The following is a 22,864-nucleotide window of genomic DNA, read 5'->3' on the forward strand; positions in this document are numbered from 1 at the left end:
GACAACATCTGAGTGGTGGGGGTGGAGTGTGATTATGAAAATATGAAAATATGCCGCAATTTTTATTGTGGGATATTTTCTTCTTGAAGTTGAGAGAAGATGGCAAAAAAAAAAAAAGTCAGTGGGATTCCTATGGTTCAGTGAATGCTGATTTCATGTGATATTAAAACTGCACCTGCCTTGAAAGCAAGTATTGTGTTTCTGAGCTGTGAAGACTGTTTCTGTCTTTTCTCATAGAGCTTCACTTCGGCAGCGCTCCAAATCTCAGCTCTCTAATGTGGTCCCTGACCCTCCATTATCCATTGCAGGAGACCATTCAGAGTCTGTGTATCTTATGTCTTCTTATGGAGAAGATGACGAACCAGCAAAAAAGGTCAGGTTTATAATAAACAATAGTTTATTAATAAATTGTAAACAAATGGGACATCTTTTATATTACTTGATACTGATAATCTGTAGATAAGTGCTTCTGTTACAGGAGTTGTTGACATGTCTTCTTGGATGGTTTTTTTTTCTGTACCAACCCACAGCTTTGGGTCTTATCCTCTGTGTAAGCTCTAGGCTGCATTTTGATGGCTGTTATGCTTACTTGTCCATATAAAATTTCTAGCAGACCATGAGCTGTTGATAGATCGATATATGTTGTAGATGAAGATGTTCAGTCTATGAAATGTAACAGCCACTGAGTGATAGAAATGATACCACTTCTTGTTCAGTAAAGAGTAAATTCACTTCACTCTCTCAAAATCATCTGGAGAGGTATGAGTAAAGAGAGAACATCGCTGCAACCTGAGCCAGAGTCCTTTCATTGATTTCAACAGACTTTGTATCAGTGTCCTTGTGCAATCAAGCAATATAGAAAATAAAGACAGCATGCCTTAAAATGATGCAGAATAGAACCAATTCTTTAGGAATATGCACAGTGGATTGATTTCTAAAGTGCTTATGAAGCTACCTGCACCAATTTGCCAAGCTATAGCTATTCAGTGCAGAAAGTGGCTGTCAGAAGTCACCGCTCTTGTTCTTGCTAAGCCTATTCTGTGGATAAATAGAAGGCTTTAGGACTGTCACTATGGCACTAGCTCAGAAGGAAAAGAAAAAGGAGAATGTTTCCATCCCTTTATCCTTGCACATTTCCAGCAGATAGGTGTTCACAGGGTCGGTCTTGTCTGGGCATTTCGAGCTGTATGAACTGAGGAAGATGAACAGGGCTCAGCGCACTGTGTGCTACAAAAATTCTGCACAAAATCAAACTGCAGGATAAGTTATAATTTGATGATGAATACTCTGCACTTACTGGAAGTAATTATGGGAATTGTGCATATAGACTGAGGATGCTTCACGTAAGGGAGGCGTAATTAGCATGTATAAAGCTTGGCTCTAGGTATCACTCTCAGGTCGTCTTTGTTCTAATTATACTTAGTGCCTATTTGATACAAAGTCTGATCAGTGCCTTCACCCACACTGTTCTAAAATAATACTTAAGCATGCCATGAGTGACATAAAAAGTCCCCTTGTGAGGAAGGAGTTTAAATTTTTGTAGTGGGTATTGCATTGCACCTCGTCTGGAAGTAGCAGAAAGGCAACAGCCTGAGTTTCAGTAGCTGAAAGTCTTAAGCAGGTCATAATTAATCTCTTCATTTGGAATCAGTAGAGCTGCACAAGCTATAACTGTCTCTCTTTTTCTCCTGGGACAATAGAGGTAATGATTTATGTAACACTCTTGTGACTCCCTAATCCTACAAAAGAGTTCAAGACAGGAGGCAAGACCCATCATGGTTCCTTCCTATACAAAGCCAGACTAGTTGTTTTGATACTAGAGGCAGTCATTTAACAGAGTACCTATGCTCATTATTTTACCTCGCTGTCAATGGGAAAACATCATTCAGAGAATGCTTCCTCCCCCCACCCCGCATAAATGCAATCTATTTTTTAGGAATCTGTTGCTGTGGATGAAGATGATGTCAAGCCTGTACCATTTGTCAGGATTTTGAAATACAATGCTTCAGAATGGCCATACATGGTGCTTGGATCTCTGGGAGCAGCTGTGAATGGAGCAGTCAGTCCACTCTATGCTTTGTTATTCAGTCAGATTCTTGGGGTATGTTACACTAATATTTTAAAGTGTATTTTTGCTCCTAAGCAAATGGGAGCGAAGGATCCTGTGAGGCAGAACTTGATATGTTTTGCACAAGTCTTTTAACCTTGTCTAGTAAATGAGCTTTATGTTCTTGCCTATAAGCAATTGTTCAGTATAGTTACTTAAATCACTGTCATCGCAGTATCATTCGACTTCCTTAAGGGGGTAGAATCATTAGTGTTTATCATGTGTGCTTCATTCTCCCTCTCATTCACTTTCCAGGAACTGTTGGGAGTGGGTTTCAGTATGTGCCTACGTTGTTTATTTTAGATGAGGCAAGATGTACCTCAGACCCAGGTACAGCAAGGAGGGAGATGTGCAGAGGTCCCTCCCAGCAGACTTTATTCTACAAACTTGGCCAGGCCTTTGAGAAAGCTTTGGATCAGATCCAAAAACTACTGAACTCTTTGTTTATTGAACTATTGGAACATGCAGTTCTGCTGCCTGCTCTCAACAAAACACCTTGGGAGAGGTAGACCATTGTAACAGGATTCACAGCTGTCAGCAGAAACTAGACCTGTGTCAAACAAGCCTGGAAGACGAACAGGAAATAGGAATGTATTTTAAGCCTTGGTGTTCATTGAAGGATGTGTTACCATCAAAATCCACAGCATTACTTGAAAATTTTCAAGAGGTTAGCTGTGGCTGGTTTTCCTTCAAAAGCCTGCCAAAATAGAAAGAGGGGATACTTCCCCATTTTGCAAAGTAGCTTTTGGTGAAAACATTGGCCAAGTTAGTGGGAGACTGGAGGGCTGCCTGAACAAATTCAGCACTACTCTAATTAATGCCTAGGATAGTATCCTAATTTTCAAGAATCAGTAGGATTTCCTCTACTCTCTGTTGAACCTGTTTTTTATTGGGTAAAATAATGACATATACACTGGGAAGAAACTGGGAATGACACTATAGTTTTGCAGTTTGGGTACCACTTGAGACAGCATAAAACTTGTGTTGTGATCCCCACTGAATTGTTTAGGTCAGATTAGGTATGTACGTGCGCAAAGAATGCATAGCCTAAAAGGTAGGCACTCTTCTACAAAGCGGAGCTTGAAATCCTTTCAGGCAGGAAAGAGTGAATGCATGATGTAGCATCTGAGATTAGGTTAGAAAAGGGCTGAGAAAATGTTCCTAGTAACAGTGCCTGCAATCTATTAAATAAAAGATTGACCTCATGCTGTTGATGTTTTTTTGTTTGTTTTGTTTTAAATAAAGGCTCAGACATTTCTCTCTAGGAAGTTATTCAGGACTATGAATCACATTTATCTGCAGCTTGATGTTTGCTATCTAAAATCCAGGGACAGGCAGATCAAGAGACATTACAGTCCCTGTTGATCCACTTTGTGGCTCCTGGACAATGTGCTCAGCCTTTTAGCCTTTACCTCTACCATCTCTGAACACTTTTTGAGTGACTAGACCTCAAGCTAATGACTATGGCTTTCACTAGATAGCAGATGAGGCACTGCTGTGTCTATTCTGTAATGGCTGTAACCTTTGATCCCCTCTGAGAGTTAGGTTTGCCAAACATTGAAAGTTCTGGGCCTGAAGTCATCCTGCAAGATATTGAATGCCTTCATTGCCAAGGACAAATTCCCTCTCTTGAAGGTCTGGGTCTATGGGAGGGGAGAGAGTTTGCAAAGTAAAACGAGGCCACAACAAACATGAGTGAAATTCAACATCTGTGTTTTATTATCCATAACTTTAAGCAATTTTTGTTCTGCCTGTAGTGCCAAGGCAGGCAAATGGAACATGCATCTGCCTTCCAAGTGTTGTTTGAATATCTTCAGTGACGTAGTGACAGATGTGTGGGCTTGTGCTCTGGGAGCAATACAGTTGAGGAAGTGAGGAGAAAAAAACCCACAGTTATGGAATGAAAAAAGTTTAGCAAAGTCTGGCTTCAGGGTTCTCAGAAGTTAGACCCAAAAAGTAAACAAAGTACTGGACAATATTGGGTATGTTTTAGCGGTTTAGTTCAGATCAGAAGTGCATCTTTGGAATGAATTTCTCAGTTTTTCCTTCTTACTATACTTTGGTTCCCAGGGCGGAGTAGTCTCAGAGCACAGGGAATGGATCCTTTTCCAGTGAAACTGAACTGGAAGATGTGCTCCAACCACTACTGGGCGTGTAGACCATGACCCCAGATTAAAGATCGTCCAAAGTAAAACTGCTGAAATTTGTATAATCTGGATCATATAGCACCAGCTCTTCCTTTTTATTGACCTGATGCTGTTGTCCATGCTACGTGCTAATGTAACCAGTGTTATTTTTTATAATTAAGATCATAGTTCAAGAATATAGCTGAGCATGTTAGGATAACCACAGAACCAGCTAGTTAAGTTTTACAGGACAAATTTTCAAGGGAAAAGGTCCTCTGCTTGCAATATAGACATCTCTTCCCAACCACTGTTATCCACTTTTGCTTCTTTAGGACAGTGATGAGGAGACCTGCACTGTGGTCCTAATCCAACAAAGCACTCTTGCCCTCTGTTCAGAGTGAGTGTAAGCATGTACTTCATCCCATTGCTTGTCTTGAGCTGGCATGCTTTCCTGAATCTAGGGCTTGCAATAAGAGTCCCATACTGACTGATAACTGGCTTCACCAGAAATCTCCTGGGTGTCTCGCAGACACTGGAGTTCTCCCAGCCTTTATCTAGGAGCAGCAGAGAGCCTGGCCACTGCAGGGGGCTTTTCACAGCATCTTTCTTGCATAACAAAAAGCAGTGGCGCCACCTTGAATGTGGGTGATACAGGCAGAATATTAGAGAAAGGAAGATTCACTGCACCCTTCTCTTTCATGAGCACCCCAGTTCCAACCTCCCTAAAACCAGGAATAGTGCTGTCCTTTACTTTCTTGAAATGAAGACTCCTACTTAATCTCACCTACCATCTAGCCATGCAGAAGCAATGAACTCAAGTCTGTTTATAACGAGCAAAAATACTTACTGGGATTCCCCCTAGGGTCCTAGGACAGGTGTCTTCCTTTGCTTATCTTTGCCTCTCTCTTCAGTGTTCGGTCTGGTATTGACTTGATATTTCTGTATTTAATTAGAGAGGAAATTTCACAGTAGGGAAAAAAAAAATGTTGAGTTCAATGAATGTGTGGGATCATTCCAACTATGCAGAGAGAACGCACAGATTGCTTGCAGAAAGCCATCTGCACCTCTGGAGAGTACAGGTGTTTTTCATCCTAGTTCACAGCTTTGTATTTATTATGATCCATCACACAGAGCATTTATCACATTGTTTATTAGCCTTATTCATTAAAATTTCTATTCACTTCAGCAGAGATTTTTGTTGATGTTTATTCGTATGAAGGAGTACCATAGTACTGTAATTAACATCTAGTGCATGATGAGTAGTTATTCCCATGGTTATGTTTTAGGCTAGCTATATGCATGACAAGATCGTTACTATGTCATGCTTTTTCCCATTCATGTCTAGATATTGTGTACCATGATGACAGAGAAAATGCCATTCCAGCAATTCTCAAATACAGAATCCTTGTAGCACACAGTCCTCATGACACCGAGTTCACCTTCTTGTGTCTCATTCAGTCCAAGTATTTAACCTGGAATGCTTCGAAAAAAAAATCTTAAGTTTATCTTTCTCTGGTTACATAAGTTACAAAGATGAAAGCTGTTCATAGCCAGTTCAGTTCAGGATCAAATGTGAATTACTGGAGGTGCAATGGATTTCATTAAGGGGATAGGAACAGCAGCAGACCATTATATGTTATGTTCTTGTTATGATGGAGTAAAATAAGAGATTTTCCTCAAAACATATGGGTAATTTTCTTTAAACAGAAAAGATTAGTCTGAAAAGTCATATGCCTTACTACTGACACTGATCATGGATTTGGAGCAGACCTTAGCTTGAAACACTAAATGCTGTTTCAATATTATCATTTTGGACTTTGCAGGATTTATTTTGTTGCCAGGGTACTGATATACAAAGTTGAAAATACTTTGAAGTAGAATTTCCAGTAGAGAATAGCTATTTCTCTTTCTCAAGTTCATGCTCTAATTCCTCCCAGTTACCTTAATGTAGAGATGACTTTGAACTGTAAGTAACTTGGGTTGTCCTTTTAAGATTAGGACTTAAGTTTATTTTTGTGGAATTTTTATATATAGCAGGTGTAATGAAAATTCCATCTTCTTTTTCTATTGTCAGATACTTACCTGAATGAATTTAGGATGTTTTTGATCTAAGTAAAGGTCAAATGCTCAAGTTATTTTTAACTACACCTTAAAGATAACAGATTAGTGGAGAAGTACAGACATGAGCTGTGGCTTATACCTGTGAGTAGTAAAAAAAAGTTTAACAATTTCAGGTAGGTTAACTGACCTACATTTCAATTGCTGTGAGTGGAAGTAATTGCTAAAGGATGGCTACTTAGATTTGGACCATTACTTCATTATCAGCCAATAACACTGCCAGCTGGTGAAAAAGATCAGTTATAAAGAATGAGAGATAAAAGGAAAATGCCATGAAGACTGGGGGGAGGGTGGAGGGGGGCTCTGCTTTAAGCACTAATGATGCTTTTTCTCAAGTATCCAGCAGGAAGTGAATAGCTCCTATCCACACTGCTTCAGCAGAGGACAGTGGGTTGCACTTGAAGCCTACCTATAGCAATTAAAACAGCATCAATTAGAGCTGTGTGAGGAGAGTCATCCTATGGTGTATTCATGTACAAGTACTTCATTTTGTGTAGCCTAATGAGGTAGCAATTGTCATAGATTAGGAAGGAGTTAAGGGATCTGCTGCACTGTTGCTTTGTCTCCATGCGATTTATTTTATTGCTATTCTCTGGTTATAAGACTGGATCTTGTTTACAATGGAGGGATGATTGATTAACTATAACTAGGCATGGGCAGCAAATAATAGTAGTATGTGCAGACACCAAGTGTAATAAACCTGTTTTTTAACAGGAGTAAAAAGCATTATGTTCTGCCCAGACTTAGTTTAGGAAAATCTGGGGTGAATCTGGGGTGTGTGTGTCCAAAGCAGTGACTTAAACGCTGCAGGCCAGAATGGTGTTGCAGAACGGGAATCCCAGCCTCACACTGATGCCTCATTGCAGGCTGCACTTAGTGGCAGTGACTGGGAGAGAGGCGGGATTTCAGATACAGTCTTTTCTTTGGTGCTTCCCATTTGTTGGCCTGTATTTCTTCCTGTCCATCCCACTGCCTGTTGTGAATCATGATCTTGGGAAACTACCACCGCAATAACTATATGAAGAACTTTGGAGTTTGTGAATTCCTGGAAAGGCTACCCACAGGTTAAGTGCATGGAACCAAATTCTGTCATGTCCCGTTGCAGGTGCTCACCTAACTTGTAAGTTCTGTTTCCCCTGTTCACACACTTCTAATACTACGCCACCCATTTTTTCCCAAAGACCTTCTCCGTTCTTGATGAAGAAGAACAAAGAAGACAGATCAATGGTATCTGCTTGCTCTTTGTCTTAGTTGGACTTGTATCATTTCTGACGCAATTTCTACAGGTAATAGCAGTTCAATATAGGTAAATTTTGTTTCTCATCTCTTTCACTCTGTGTGTATAGCTTTCTGAACAATAATTGTATTTATTCTTATGCACTCCAGGGATACACTTTTGCCAAGTCTGGTGAGCTGCTTACAAGACGGCTAAGGAAAATCGGTTTCCAGGCTATGCTAGGGCAAGAGATTGGTTGGTTTGATGACCAGAGGAACAGCCCTGGTGCTTTGACTACAAGACTTGCAACAGATGCATCACAGGTCCAAGGGGTAAGACATGATATGTTAAGAATTGCTTTACTATAAGCACTGATTGAAGGCCTGTTTTAGCACATTGTCCCCAAAATTGGCTAGTATGCAAAGAGCAATGTCAGGATAGATCCAGCCTTCATCAGTCAATCAAGCTATTTCTGTTTGTCTTAGACTGTCAGCTTGAAATTATTTTCACTGTATTTACCTAAAAGCAAAAATAGTATCACAATGTACTCCCCATTATTTGTGCCTGTATTACCAGAACAAGAACACAAAAATTAATAAAATTAATATGAACCAGCAATGGAACCAGGAGGAGCATTCAGTGCAAAGTTTTTAATTTCTTTTTTCTGAAAACGCATTTTTTAGCTTTTTGCCACAATGCTTAATATTTATTTCAAAAACATGTCAGACTAGTGTTCAGCTTTATTCATCACTAATCATGTTTTCAAGTTTTCAGCATGATATTGTGCTTATTGTATGTGACAGTTTCGATTTAAACTGACAGTCCACTTTAAAACAATTTACACTAACACAGAGTGCACCAGCCAGAGATCCATACAGTTAGTGTGAGTTGCTGTCTGGGAAGGGGAACCACTAACCCCATCTAGTGTGTTCCTTAGCAGATGAAGGTTAAATCATACTGAGTTATAAACATATTACTTATTTGTGTTGAGGCACTGGTAAAAGTGAGTCAAGATGCCGTTTTACTTGGCTCCAACACAAGTAATTTTCTAGAAAGAAAGAAAGAAATATACAGATTTCTTTGTTGCTAGTAATTGTCCTGCTTCAGCTTCACTGATGATAGTGAGGAGTTTTTTAATTATTAATTCTAGAGGTTTTAAGAATTTAAAAGAAAAATGAGAGAAGTTCCCAAAGGTCCTGTCATCAGCTGTTTCCAAAGAATCTGAGAATCTGAAACCAGCTGCAAAGCTCCTCTTATAGCCCTTGCAGCCCCAGAGCACTTTTTAATTGAATTAAACAAACCCGTAAAACACTGACTGAACAATGTAATGTCCCCTGCGGGACATCTGTGTTCTAAGCAAGTGTCGTGCGCAGAGGCACGGCCGCTCGGCCCACAGCCCTGGAGGAAGGAAGGGCTGCTTGAGCAGCACGTCCTCCACTGTTCACAGCCTGACGCAGCGCTCAGCTAGCTGCTGCAGTTGCAGAGGGAGCTGAAGGTGAGAAGATGTAGGCAGCGCCCGGCATTTGAAAATGTCTTCAACTGCGCTTGGAGTGAGAAGTAGGCTCTTGGGCTTTTACAGCTGCAGGATCCATACGGTACGAGCAGACCCTATGGCTGCTCCTTACGCTGGCCTCTGTACGCCTGGGGGACCCACCTGCCACCGTGGGCAGGCCAGAGGCGGTCCTGGGCCACTTTGCCCTGCTGCTCCAGTTCAGAGGGGAAGGGGATGATGAGCATTTTGTGCTGGAATTTCAAATGCTGTGTGTGAATTTGACTGAAAATGATTGGGAATACGAAATGTGTATTTCTTCTAACTCACAGCAGCTTAGTTCCTATTTAGTGCTGCTGTTTACTGAAAAAGTGAACTTCTGAGCGAATAAGTCAAATTTGTTACAAAGAATACTGTTCTTGAAGTACATGAGGGAAAGATGAATGACTGACAATAAAGATGATGTCAAAGGTGTATTTAAAATTTATCCCTAACAGACAGTGACTTTAATTCACTATTTCTCGCTAATGTTTCTTGCTGATTTTAGCACTGCTGAGACTTTGTTGTGTTAATAGTTAAGTTACAAAAGGGTTGTATTTATTCTTTAAATCAAGGTAGATAAATATATGGGCTAAACAAAGTATTCAGAAGGAATTCCTCAAGGAACCAAGGGAACTTATTTAAATAGTTAGATTGTCTTTGTTAGTATCATTAGGAACAATTTTCTTCAGTTCTCCTTGGAAAGTTTGGTAGGTCAAAATAATATCGGAGACTTGCATTCCTTCTCTTGATACAATTAATGGGAAACAGTGTATCTAAACTGGCTAAATTCCAGTGATGTCAACAGCCATTGGTGCCTTATGGTATTTTAATGACATTTAGAGTTTTCCTAAGTTTTATAGGAAAATTTTTTTTAAAGATTATTGAAATTGCTATTGGAGTACAAGTCAATTATTTCCTTTTCTTTTCTTTGAAGGCGACTGGATCCCAGATAGGAATGATTGTCAGTTCTTTTACCAACATTGGAGTGGCCATCATTATTGCTTTCTACTTCAGCTGGAAACTGAGTTTAGTTATAATGTGTTTCCTGCCATTTTTGGCATTATCTGGAACTGTGCAGGCCAAAATGCTGACAGGATTTGCCTCTCAGGACAAGAAAGCTCTGGAAGCTACTGGACGGGTAACATTATTTTAAAAGTAATTTATATTCGCAGCTACAGGGAGCTGAAAGTCAGGAATTTGGGACCATCAATAATTCAAATGTAACAGAACTGGCAACATTTTGCAAATAAGTTGTAATATTTCAGCTTGTAAAGCCATGGGAATTCCCTAGCTGTAAAAATACTTACTGCTTGGACTGTGACTTGCTTTTCAAAAGGCGTTGGACCTAAATGCTCTGCACAGATCTCTGCTCATTCAGTTGCACTGCTGTCGGGTTTTGTTTAAATGCCCATTTGGTGGCTCCCTGTGATTCTGCTGTTCTCAGAGAGCAGGGGCACCAGTTCGTGCAGAAATCATCACACCTAAGACTTCAGTGATGAATAACAAGTTTGTTGATTTTAGAGAGGAGAGAGAGAATTGTTTCTTCAGTAAATCCTATCGTTTAGCAGCTTCCCTATCAATTTGTGCTGCTAGATCACAAGCATAACTGTATTTATTTTTGTGTTGTGTTGTAGCAGTCAAATTTCTATCAACTGTAATTTCTCAGCTAGTATAGCTTCATTTTTCATACAGATGAGCATTCGCCTTTTTGTTATTTTGTATAGGAGATGTAACACTTTCTCATAATGCTTTCTATGTCCTTCCTGGTGGCTGGGAGAAAGCAGGTGTGTGCAGGTATTAAAACAACCAGCATGGGAGACAAGGAAGGAATTCGCTTCCCTTGGGAGCAACACACCCTGTATTTAGTGACCCCTGACTAAATTCCTCCTCCCCTTACTCTTGCTCCAGTTTCCCAATTAGCACCGTCCCGTGTTGCTTTGGCTGCGGGACCCTGAGAACTGCCTCTCTGAGGGCTGAGGATAGATTTCCATGGAGAGAGTCAACAGATCTGCAGCTACACAGAGTTTGCATGGGCTGAGCAGGCTCCGGTCATATAGCTGACTAGAAAAAGATGGGGACCAAGAAAAAGGATTGCCATTTCCTCAGCGAATTTGTTCCTAACCAGAAAGAGCAGCAGACAGGTTTGCTGTCTTTGAAACACTCAAACTCTGTTGACAATAATTCTGGTCACTAAGTTCTGGCACATGAGCCAGAACCTGAGCAACTGCGAACATGCCTCGGACAACAGTGCAGGAACTGAGCTGCATCAGAAACGCGGGGGATCTGGAAGACAGGCAACACGATGAAGCCCGCCTCAGTCATTTCCCCTCTCAGGGTAACATCTGAGCTTTTATCCCTCTTTAGGCTGCCATATTTCCAGTGTCAGAAAAAGTATGCTTTGCAAGGTTCCCCAAAGCCTCAGAGCTTTTCCCGTTCCCCGAGCTCCCAGCTACTCCTTTATCCCGTCTCATAATGACCCTTCCAGAGCTCCTCTTCCAACCCTTCTCCTGCTTCCTACATTAAAGTCCTGCCCACCAAGTCTCTAACACATCTCACCTTCTACCCAGCTTTGTCTGAGCCTCATCTCTACTCATCTGAGCTCTCAGCCAAGTATCTTTAGCCTCCTCCTGCACCTAATCAGTGCAGCAAGTGTATGGAGTAGAGTCCTCCGCTCTGTTCAGCACTGTAGCTGCTGCCTGTCTCTTTCCCATTCCCTGCTGCAGCTCGCCCAGGCTGCTCCCTGTTTTAGCTTCTTTCAGAGAAGCAAATGTTCAACTCCTGCTTCTGGGTGTGATTTAAAAAACAAAATATGTAACAAATGGAAACACAGAGTTTAACTTAAAGTAAACAAATAAATGCACAATATACATTTTGACTGCCTATACATGCAGACTTCTAGAAATTTTTTTTAAAATGGACACAGGATATTACTTGAATTAGCATTACTTGACTTTGGTATCACTAATCAAACAAATACCCTTAAGGACCGCTCTGCAGTACTGTTAAGAACAATCTTCAACTCCAGAAAGTCAATGAACAACTAAGGCCTGACCAGTCAGTCACATTCAGAACTGTTTAATTATTTATAAAATGTGATAAATCAAAATACTACCTTGCAACTAACATAGAGATTTCAACAGAGAAGCTTCACTAATGAGTCAAGGCATCAGCCTGTGGTCACTAGAATGACCCAGAGACTGGGATGAGAAGGGCACTGAAAGCTTCAGCAGTTTTGGCACTGAGCGATAGTCTGGTGTTATTTTCTAATTTATTCACCAGCATTGCACCCAAATGCAAAAGGCTTTTTCTGAGTCTCCACAATGGTTGTTCGTCAGCCGTGCTAAACATAGAAAAGCACAGGCTGAACACCACAATTCTCAGTACCTACTTATCCCCTCCTTCAAATTATATGATAATGCAACAGATTCGATCCTTAATTTTGGCTAGAAAAAAACCTGGTAAGGTACTCCTATTGATGAAACTGCAGTGCCAGTTTGTGGGGTGGAGAACCAAATTCTGACTAGGAACAAAACCTAATGTAAAGCCTACAATTAATTAAGGCTCCAGAGAGGTTTCCAGACCACAGAGAAAGATCATGGGAATTCAGTTTCCTGTGTTGCATTTTTCTATGTGCATAGGCAGGCATTTATTTACTCTTTGTCTACGTACAAGGTAAAATCCTGGAAATTGTGTCATTGATCTTAGAGGAATCAAGATGTCGTCTTTCATTTATATGTTTCATCTCATCAGGCTTTTTTGGACATTAACAAGAAAAACAATGAGGGCGAGAAGGAGAGGAAGCATAGTAAATTCAAGTGCTTCTTATTTACAAAAGGAACGTGGGGAATAGCATCCCTTCTATCTCTTTCCCTGATTATTGGTATAAGTAAAACACACAAAATAATTGAAATAAACATGTTCAAACAATAGGCACATGCAAGCAAGGAAATAAGTGTCCCTAAACAAATTTGTTTAAAAAAGTACCATTTGTCAAAATTAAAATATGTATTATTCCATTCAGCTAGAGATTGTTGCTATTGAGAAGTGAATTTTGGAAATATTTGAGTTTATTTTAGAACATCATTGTCCTGTATTGAGAGGGATGCACAAAATAGAGAACGCTGTCAGTTACCAAGGAGTAGATGTCCCACTTATTCACACTGCATGAAAATAAGTCACAAGTGAGAGAATGTGCCTGTTTTCCTGAGTGTGCTTGCAATAACTTGCTCTAACAGACAGAGCTTTACTGTTGAGGATGTTAGCAGGTGTTGCTTGCAGGAAAGTGTCTCTTTAGGTTGGCTGAGATCTGGAACAATCTGTATTATATCTGAAACAATTTATGTATGGCATTAGTGCCAGGCATTCGTGAAAGAACTGTGTATTTGTGAAAGAGAGTACTCTGCTTTTTTCCAAGTAAAAATTAAGAGGTTTTACCCATATATTGTTTTTTTTTCCTCCAGATTTCCAGTGAAGCCCTCACTAACATCAGGACTGTAGCTGGGATAGGAAAGGAGAAGATGTTTATTGATAGATATGAGAAGCACCTGGAAATACCCTACAAAGCTGCAATCAAAAAAGCAAATGTTTATGGAATCTGCTATGGCTTTGCCCAGAGTATAGTGTTTATAGCCAATTCTGTCTCTTATAGATATGGAGGGTTTCTAGTTGACACTGAAGGACTCCATTATAGCTTCGTGTTCAGGTAAGAGCGTGCCTGGAGCCGGAAACAGGCTCCTCTGCAGCGTGGGCCGCTCTCAGGGGAGCAGTCACTTCCCAGCAGCCTTCCAAGATGAACGTTTCCCCTTTCCCGCAGGGTGATCTCTGCTATTGTGACCAGTGGAACTGCCTTGGGAAGAGCTTCTTCCTATACTCCAAACTATGCCAAAGCCAAAACATCTGCTGCACGTTTTTTTCAGTTGGTTGATCGGCTTCCTAAAATCAGTGTTTACAGTGATAAAGGGGAAAAATGGGTAAGAGTGGAGATGAGCAATCTGAGATGTCATTCAGCTCAATACAAGCACTGAAGCTGCAGTAACAATTTATAAATCAATGAGGATCACTGGAAGATTATGCTGGCTGTATACTTGTTACGTGTCTGCTCTTTTGGAATCAGTGAGCTCTGTACTAGACAGAAAGAGTAATGTTAAGTGTAGCTATTAGGAATTTCTCAGTACAACACTCCTATAAATTGGAATAGGACCAGTTTGGATGACTCACAGAATAGTATGCTTTTTCTTTCTATTCTACAGCTCTCATAAATCTGATCACAGCTAGCTTATAGTAGATACTTTTCAGTTTAACATCAAAAAGTTGAGGGTGTTCAGGAGGAGAATCATCTTTGAGTCAGACAAAATGAAAACGCTCAATTTTGGATTGAGTTGAATTGAAAAGTCAAAACCATAAAGTTCAGATAATTTATTTTTCCTTTAGACTTTTTCAAAATTAAAGGAATTCTTGAAATATTGTTACAAATTAAGCACACTAAATATTTTGTTTCAAACTATGAAATAAAACATCTCAATCCCCTTTCAGGGTTTTCTGAAAGGCTTTTTTAAATAATTCTGGGAAAATTGGAAAATTGATCTGAATTCACATGTTGTCTTAATTCACATATTGCAAATTCAATTGTTATTTTTTACCAAAAAAGCCTTTGTGTATGAATTTCTTTGCGCCATCATCAGATTTGGACTTATGTGGTGTCTGTGCTAAAATAAATAATTTACGAGTTTACAAGGCAATCCCATTTCCAATTGTTGCAGATTGCCAGTGTAGTAAGGGAAAGTATAAGTAGAGCAACAATGTTATGACTAATGGCTTCACCTCTGGGACAACCATGCCAATAAGTTTTTAAATCGCTCTTTCTGGACTAATTTCACGATCACTAATGTCACATTTTAAATAACGGATGCAAGAATGGAATTTGAGGAAGAGTTGTTTTGTACTTTACAACTCAGTTTTGATCTCACTGTAGCTTTTCTCATTTTTTCCCCAGGATGATTTCAAGGGAAGCATTGAATTTCTTAACTGTAAATTCACATACCCTTCTCGGCCTGATATTCAGGTCCTGAAAGGACTCTCTGTAGCTGTGAAGCCTGGACAGACTCTGGCATTTGTTGGAAGTAGCGGATGTGGTAAGAGCACCAGTGTCCAGCTTCTGGAGCGTTTCTATGACCCTGAGAAAGGAGCTGTGGTAAGCAAAGGGGATGCGTTTTGTGGACTGTTGTTTTCAGCAACATTACAAGGGCTCTTCTGAAGGTGTCCTACCGTGCAGCCTAGTTGTGGTGGTATGTACCTGTGCAGCTGGGGTTTTTGGCTCCTTCTCAAACAAATGTAGACTCTTCTGTCATCTCAGATGCATTCAGGCAAGATGAGAATAAATACTGCAATCCTCAGATGTGACCTCGTGCATTTTGTAGGCTGTAGGCACTCACCTTGCTCCTGTATGAAGCACATAGTGTGCGGTTGACATAGTGGGAGCACAGGCAAAAATCAAGCCTAACTTGAGCAACAAAGAGTCTAGAACATGCCTAAATAAATAGTTTCAACATGTGGCTTCTTTGCAGGTTGAACTTGTCTAGCTTCATCTTCTAGTTATTCAATTACTGATAGCTTAAACAGCTTTTGCATCTTTTCCCCACATAAATACTTAACCAGTTTGATTTCTTTTCCTTTAGAAAAAATAAGTGTGGCAATTACTAAGCCAGAAATCCCAAACGGCACGTGTCTGCATTTAAGCAATTAAATAGTTCACTAGGGCTTAAGATTAAGCAAATGGTTTAGTGCTTGGCTGGATCACAGATGTACCCAGAAAAAAAATCATTTGCCATGTACAAAGAAGCCAAATGTGAGCAGGTTCTTCAACTTTAATCAGTCTTGTTTGCATTTTGGTAATATGGCCACATTTAAAACTGTAGGGATCATTTAGTTTCACTGTGAATTATCTGGGTTTTGCAGGCTATTGTTCTGGAATGATGTTTCAAATTCTCTATTTTTCTCTATAATATGGTAGTTAATAGATGGACATGACACCAGGAAAGTAAATGTAGAGTTTCTTAGATCAAAAATTGGAGCAGTGTCCCAGGAGCCCGTGTTGTTTGACTGCAGCATTGCTGATAATATTAAATATGGCAGTAACGCCAAAGATATAACAATGGAAAAAGTGATAGAAGCAGCCCGGAAGGCTCAGCTGCACGACTTTGTCATGTCACTGCCGGAGGTAAGTGCACTTGGGGCCTTGGCTGTGGGACTAAGGGCAGGATGCTTAGTATTCATTGCAGTGGGAGCTGGGTGGGGACAAATTAAAGAAGCTACACGCTTATACCTTGTACCTTATTTTTGCAGGTATGACAGTAGGAGCAAAGGGGGTGTCATGAGCATTTGTTGTGTTCATGAAAGTTTGGGTGTGGTTTGGTGGTAGTGGAGGGTTTTTTTACACAGTAGGCAGATATTTACAAAACTGAAAACGTTTACAACTCTGAACTAGGAGAAAAGGAAAGCTTTTCAAAGCAATGGACAAGAAAGAAGAAAAAGCTCAGTTTAGTGGTCAAAGTGTGACAATGAGTCAAGAAATATAAATCCTGTTTTCAACTATGGCAGATTTGCCTTGTGACTAGGACATGATACTTGGACCAAAATATTTGAAGCTGGAGACTTACATGCATTTAAGTAGTATTTAAATGCATTTAAATCATACATAAGAACATAAAATGTATAAATACAGTTTAGGTGCCCAAACAAAACACTTGTCCAGACAATTCTTCAGTCACTTTCAGCCTCTTCCCCCAAATCTACTTTTGCCTTAGACAAATTAGCCATCATTTTACTATCAGATTTCTCTTCCAGACCCACCATGTCATGTGGACTGCAAGTCATGGTTCAAAAATGTCTCCACAGACATTAGTATCACTCTTAAACAGTATTTTTGCCTTGCCAGGTTTTTTGAGGAGGATACAACCATGGTCAGGACTCTTGTCTCTCCTCCTGCTGTTCCTTCAGTTTGTGTACTGATAGGTTTGTTCACATCTAAATAAAATCTTTCTTTTGTATATTTTTCAGAAATATGAAACTAATGTTGGGGCTCAGGGATCCCAGCTGTCTCGTGGGCAGAAACAACGCATTGCTATAGCTAGGGCCATCATACGAGATCCTAAGATTTTATTACTGGATGAAGCTACATCTGCCTTAGACACAGAAAGTGAAAAGGTAAATATGCAGTGAAAAGAAACAAGGGAATGTTAATACAATGGCTTGCAATGCCCTTTTCTGTTCTATAGAGGCACCCTGCCCTACAAGGACATACCCATATGACCTAAACATTATTACACATTCTTAATTCAGACCTATAACTTTAATAATCTTTATGAAAAATCCAGGAAGAACAGCTATAAAAATAATAGCCAGCTATAGTTGCTCTTTGACTGCCAATGCAGAGGCAGCACTTTTTAGGTACTGTGCATACTAATTCCCTGGGTTTCAAAGCTTGTGGTAGGAATGTTTCACAAATACAGCTTCTATGCATCAAAAAACCCAAAGTTTGTTCAAGCATGTGAATGAAGAGCATGAACATGCAGTAAAACAGCAGTGATGGGCGTAAGAACTCAGACAAGAATTTGCTTGGTTTGGTTATAATCAGAGATTAGAGAAATGCTGGGAATTTAAAAACATATCCATGCTGAGCATCCTACATTCAGCATGTCAGCTGAATAGAGGCCTTCTATACAACAGTTTAAATTCTACTGCTGTATATATTTATCTATTCTTTCCTTGTACTGCTGTTAGACTAAGCGCATGACACTGCAAAACAGATCATTAACACAATGTTTGATTTAGCTTCACAGTCACTTTTAAAAGTATTGCATGATGTGGTTAATTAATCTGAAACAATCAGATTTCTCCAGCTCTGAGTCACAAGCTGATTTACCCATTTTCATCTGATACTTTGTGTGTTGCCTTTAGACTGTGCAAGCAGCGCTGGATAAGGCCAGAGAAGGGCGTACCTGCATTGTCATTGCCCATCGCTTGTCCACAATCCAGAACTCCAACATCATCGCTGTCATGTCGCAAGGTGTCATCATTGAAAAGGGCACTCATGACGAACTAATGGCCAAGGAAGGTGCTTATTACAAGCTTGTTACCACTGGAGCCCCAATTAGCTGAATTACTTCAATACTAACTTTGAAAGAGGTTTTTTTTTCCCTAAACAAATACTCTGTGGTAGGTATGTGTATGTCGGTACCCCTCTGTGCTACAAAGTGCTCTACAATATTCTGAGGTCAGCGGTACCCTAAATGTATGTAGCCTTCTGGATCAAGCAAAGCCTAGCAGGCCATGTGCAGGGAACTAAGCATAGGCTAATGCATCCTGGGAGGTATCTTAGCCCACTGCTAAGGGAAACAAAGCCTGAAAATAGGTCAGATCTTTGGTGAGCGGGGGAATTGCCACTACCTGCAGTCAGACTGCACAGTCCTATCAACTAGCCATCAAGGAAGACTCTGCTCTGGTGTTCTGGAAGCTGCTACTTCTCTAGGTAAGCTATATGAATAAGAATGATGTTATGAAGGGTTCAAGTATCTCCTGATGTTCTGGTCTGCAGATGATTGCAACAGATACTGTTAGTGTGGCTGCAGATCTCCCCCTTCCCACTCTCATAGCCTGTCTACTTCAGCTGTGCTGCTGTGGGGAGGCCTGGCTTCCCCCAGCACACCTACACGCTGACCCTATGGAGCCCAGAGCTTGGTGTAGCAGTACCCCTGTGATAAAACCATTAAGTATTTATAGAAAAGGCAGCTTCACTGTAGTAAGGAACGCAATCAAGAGGAACAGAAGCTGGTAAGGCTCATTTCCTTACACTCATCACTGCTTTGATCAAAGGTGTCAAATATTTTTGAATATGAATAAATGCTTTATTTCAATCAATGTAAACTCCTACAGTTAATCTTCACTGTTATTTAAATCTCTTCTATTGAAAGGGTTATGGATAATATCCTGTTTTCATTTTGGGGAAGGCAAGACTGATAACTATCCTTTAAAAAGAGCAAAAATATTCTGCAAAGGTGGAAAAAATAAAAATAAGGATTAGCCATGGCTAGTTACTTGTTTACATTAAGCAGAGTTGATAAACTGAGCAACAATTCATTCATGACTGACAAAGGTCAGGAAGTATCTTCCTCTGGTAGAAGCTTTTATCTATAACAGTTCATTATAGGATCCACTGCACTGTTCTCCCAAATATGTTATTGGGCATTGTCTACAGGACTCTTTACTGACTGGTATCTTGGAGACAAAGCAGATAGATATAAACAGATAATCTAAAATTACAATTTCAGAATTTAAATCGTGACTTGGAATAACAGAGTGTTACCTGGAAAAGGCATTCACAGCATCCTGCAATCTGCAGCTTGTTGGGTGTTTTTTTTTCCTCCCACTTAATTCCAGGCAACAAAAAACAGTATTAATTCTTGTGCAACTCCATTATTAGAATACCTTCACTAGAACCTAGTGAAATCATGTAATTGACATTAAAAAGCACTTTTTTAATGAAGAGCTCTGTTTTAATCCTTCACTGAAAATGAAAAAGGAAGCTGCATTATTGGCCTTCTGTTTTAATCTTTCATGCCTTTTATATATTTCAGGACAGTAATTAGTTTGGATGATTTAGGACTGAAACTACTGACAGTCAATAATCTATTGACAAAAAGCTTTAATTTTCAACTGGATACGGCTTAAAAGAAAAAGGGAACTAGAACTGATAGACAAGATTATATCACCTGAACTCCATTTTCCCCCATCTTTTTTCAAACCTGCCACTCCTGTGAACAATGGTAGAACAAAAGTTCAGATAATGAAGAAAAGCAAAAACTCATTGCTATGGAATAAAAATGATGAACAAACTATAAATATAGATTAAAACCTCAGTGATTTTATTTTTTTTAACATGCTTATGATACAGTTCTATATGATTAATTTATATTTGTATTTAAGGATATAAGGGAAAAAAAACCCCACACTTTAATAAAACCTACAATTATGATGAGTGCTTATGCCATATATTTTTTTTTCCTAAAGGACTACAGCTTTGTGGCCCAAATTACATGAATAAATTGTATTTTATATTGACTCTTGTGCTTGAACACTTCTGACAAGCACTTGAGCTTCTCCCCGCAGATACCAAGTATTTGTATGTATTTAGATCATGTCTGTACCAATGTCTGCTTTACAGGACAGAGCTGGTGTGAAGGCCAGTGCAATTACACTAGCCCCACCTGCGAAGGCACCTGCTGTTCCAACTATCTCCTTGCAGGAGCACTAACATGGGCTTGGCTGGGTACTGCCAATACTAAGCCGCTCGTCTTCATAAGGTAAATCCTGTTTTTAGGGGGGGGCTACTGAATATTAGGAGCTAATGTCTACACCCATATAACAGAGGCACTCAGTGTACACCAAAAGCTGTATGCTTCCACATTCTTAGGTGCCATCTCTTGCCACCTCACAACTGTGTGCTATTGATCTATACGGCTGTAAAGTCCTTTTGCACCTGTGCACGGAGACTAAACTGCAAGGGGAGCTACACATTGTGTATGGGCAGGGGCAGGTATTTTGAGGCAGGGCCTGAATAACAGACCCTAATGGGCTGGCAGGAGCTCTCTGCTTTTCCTCCGCAGCTGCTGCACTGATAGGACCTCCTGGCCCTGGAGCCTGGCGACAAGAGCCCTGAGCAGAACCAAAGGCGTCTGCTTAGGGCCTTCAGAGCCAGCCCTGAGTGACTGGTCTTGGCAGCTGATCGCATTGTTTGGTGTCTCTGCTGTGTGTTTCTCTGCATGGTCCCATGGCAACTGTATTAGCTGGTTTTTCCAAGCACCCTCCTCTGGATAAATGTAGCCATGACATTGTACTGGTATAGCAGCTGACTAACTGCTCTGCAAATATAGTGCCTGCTCCTGGAGCAGGAACAGTCTCACTATGGCCAGAGAGAGTCCTTCCACCAGGAAGGAGTAACAGGAAATAGGGAGGAGGGATGGAAGAGTTGCCTGTTAACAGAAGTGAATATTATTAACTGGATGTAAAACCAATTTGTCAGCTGGTTTGTATGAAGAGTAACACCCATCTTCATTTATAACTGCTACTTCATATGACAGTACTGGTGGCTAGTGAGAATCTTTTTGAAGAGGGATGGAAGAATTTTTAGAATTGCATTATCCCAATTGGAACATCTCCATGTCAAGAATGCAGGATTAACTTTCTCCTGGGCTCCCATTAATGGAAGCAGGAGGACAAGTTGAGCATCCCCCCCCCACCCACCCACACTTTATTAAGTAGGAAAATCTTAATTCAAAGGGACTCAGTACCTGTTGCCCAAACTAGGTTGATAAGCTCAGCCCATCATCATAAAAGTTTATGCTCAGTGTCTGTTTATTAACAATTCTACAAACAGCTGCAAAAGACTGATGAAGTTACAGTTCAAATGTTTAACTTGAGAGTTCTTAGTTAAGGTGCCACACAATCTTACTAAATAAGACTTGAAGTATAACCTTCAACTGTGGTAAATTCACTAGAGTCTGGCTAAGGAATTATGTAGTCCTATTTCATTGTAAATGAGAGTCAGCTATTTAGTTGCTACAACTCTAATGCTATCAAAATTATATCTGGCACTTGTTTATCCAACACTCTGGAAAATGCTAACTTTCTGGAGTCATCTTTTGAGACTCTTCAGACAACTGCACAAGACTAGTTCAACACACTACAGCTTCTCAGGAAGTGTCTTGTTCTACTGTCATTAATTTACCAGTAACTTCAGAAAATTGTTTAATTATTTTATCAATAGTTTAATTTCATTTATTTAGTTTTCCCATCATACTATTCTTGGTTTTAGTAATGTTTTAATATGTACAGAAAGAATACAAGGTGGTTCAGCAGGAAGCAGGTCTTTGTCCCATTCCCTAGCATGCTATAGTTACAGGCTGAATTAATTACAAACTCCAAGAGAGCAAATAAGAACCCATGTTGTCTTAGGTATGTGTACAGCATTCAGAAGAATACCACAAAAATGCTAACTGTCATTCCACTTTTGTGGTTGTGTCTCCCATTACAGATTCTTTGCCAATCCAAGATTCTTTGCCAGTACTGAAAAGCAGAGCCTCACACATGTGATGCCTACCTATAAGTCCCAGTTAAAAATAGCCTACACTGCCAGCAGGCCCAGGCACTGCTGCAGTAGCCAGAGGGGGGCTGTGTACGGAGGATCCTCTAGGGTCGGCTGTATGGAGCGAGGAATAGGAGCACAGTCACACCAACCTCCCTGCATCTTGTGGTGCCTCTGTAGGCCACCTCAGTGGTAGGAGTAACAAAGCACAGAGCAACCTGAACACGGGAAGAATCTTTGTCATGGTTGTCTTCCTGTTTTTCATTATTTGTCTCTAGTCCTATTAGCTTAGTCACTGTTGCTTGAATTTTTAATAGTCATAATTATATAAATTGACTGATTTCAGGTCAGCTGCTGCAGGAAACAAATTCAAAGATTCATTAAGGAGAAGAAGCTAGAAGATGCTTAAAGCAGAGTATTCTTCAGACTATTTAAAAACAGATTATTAATTTTTTTTAAAGTCAGTGTAGCCTTAGCAGGCTCTTAAATAAGGACACATTTTGTATTTGCCTCTGTAATTTGTATCATGTTCATTTCCAAGGGCCAACTCAAACTATTCGCCTTGCTTTCCCAATTAAATAAGGTTCTTTCCATTTCAGTCATCCTACAAGTAATTGGAAGTCTAGAA

General features: G+C 40.0%; 1 protein-coding gene across 5 annotated transcripts in view; it reads left to right on the forward strand.

Annotated features, from left to right (window-relative positions):
* The window catches only part of ABCB11 (ATP binding cassette subfamily B member 11), a 58,549-nt gene extending 36,076 nt beyond the window's left edge, over window positions 1-22,473 (forward strand). For 2 of the 5 annotated variants that reach the window (XM_013960660.2, XM_013960664.2), the window contains exons 18-28: window positions 238-373; window positions 1,937-2,101; window positions 7,533-7,637; window positions 7,738-7,899; window positions 10,033-10,236; window positions 13,559-13,800; window positions 13,912-14,068; window positions 15,091-15,288; window positions 16,108-16,314; window positions 17,154-17,300; window positions 18,054-19,036. In XM_013960660.2, coding sequence (XP_013816114.2) covers window positions 238-373; window positions 1,937-2,101; window positions 7,533-7,637; window positions 7,738-7,899; window positions 10,033-10,236; window positions 13,559-13,800; window positions 13,912-14,068; window positions 15,091-15,288; window positions 16,108-16,314; window positions 17,154-17,300; window positions 18,054-18,254 — 1,924 coding nt within the window. In that variant the 3' untranslated portion in view covers window positions 18,255-19,036. Of the gene's footprint in view, window positions 1-237; window positions 374-1,936; window positions 2,102-7,532; window positions 7,638-7,737; window positions 7,900-10,032; window positions 10,237-13,558; window positions 13,801-13,911; window positions 14,069-15,090; window positions 15,289-16,107; window positions 16,315-17,153; window positions 17,301-18,053; window positions 19,037-19,729; window positions 20,223-20,316; window positions 20,456-22,185 lie in introns of those variants that run through there. The other 3 variants (XR_001295128.2, XR_001295127.2, XM_013960661.2) reach the window with 3 other exon arrangements.
* Window positions 22,474-22,864: the final 391 nt, after the last annotated feature.

Source organism: Apteryx mantelli, chromosome 6, assembly GCF_036417845.1.
Source record: "Apteryx mantelli isolate bAptMan1 chromosome 6, bAptMan1.hap1, whole genome shotgun sequence".
Lineage (NCBI taxonomy): Eukaryota > Metazoa > Chordata > Aves > Apterygiformes > Apterygidae > Apteryx > Apteryx mantelli.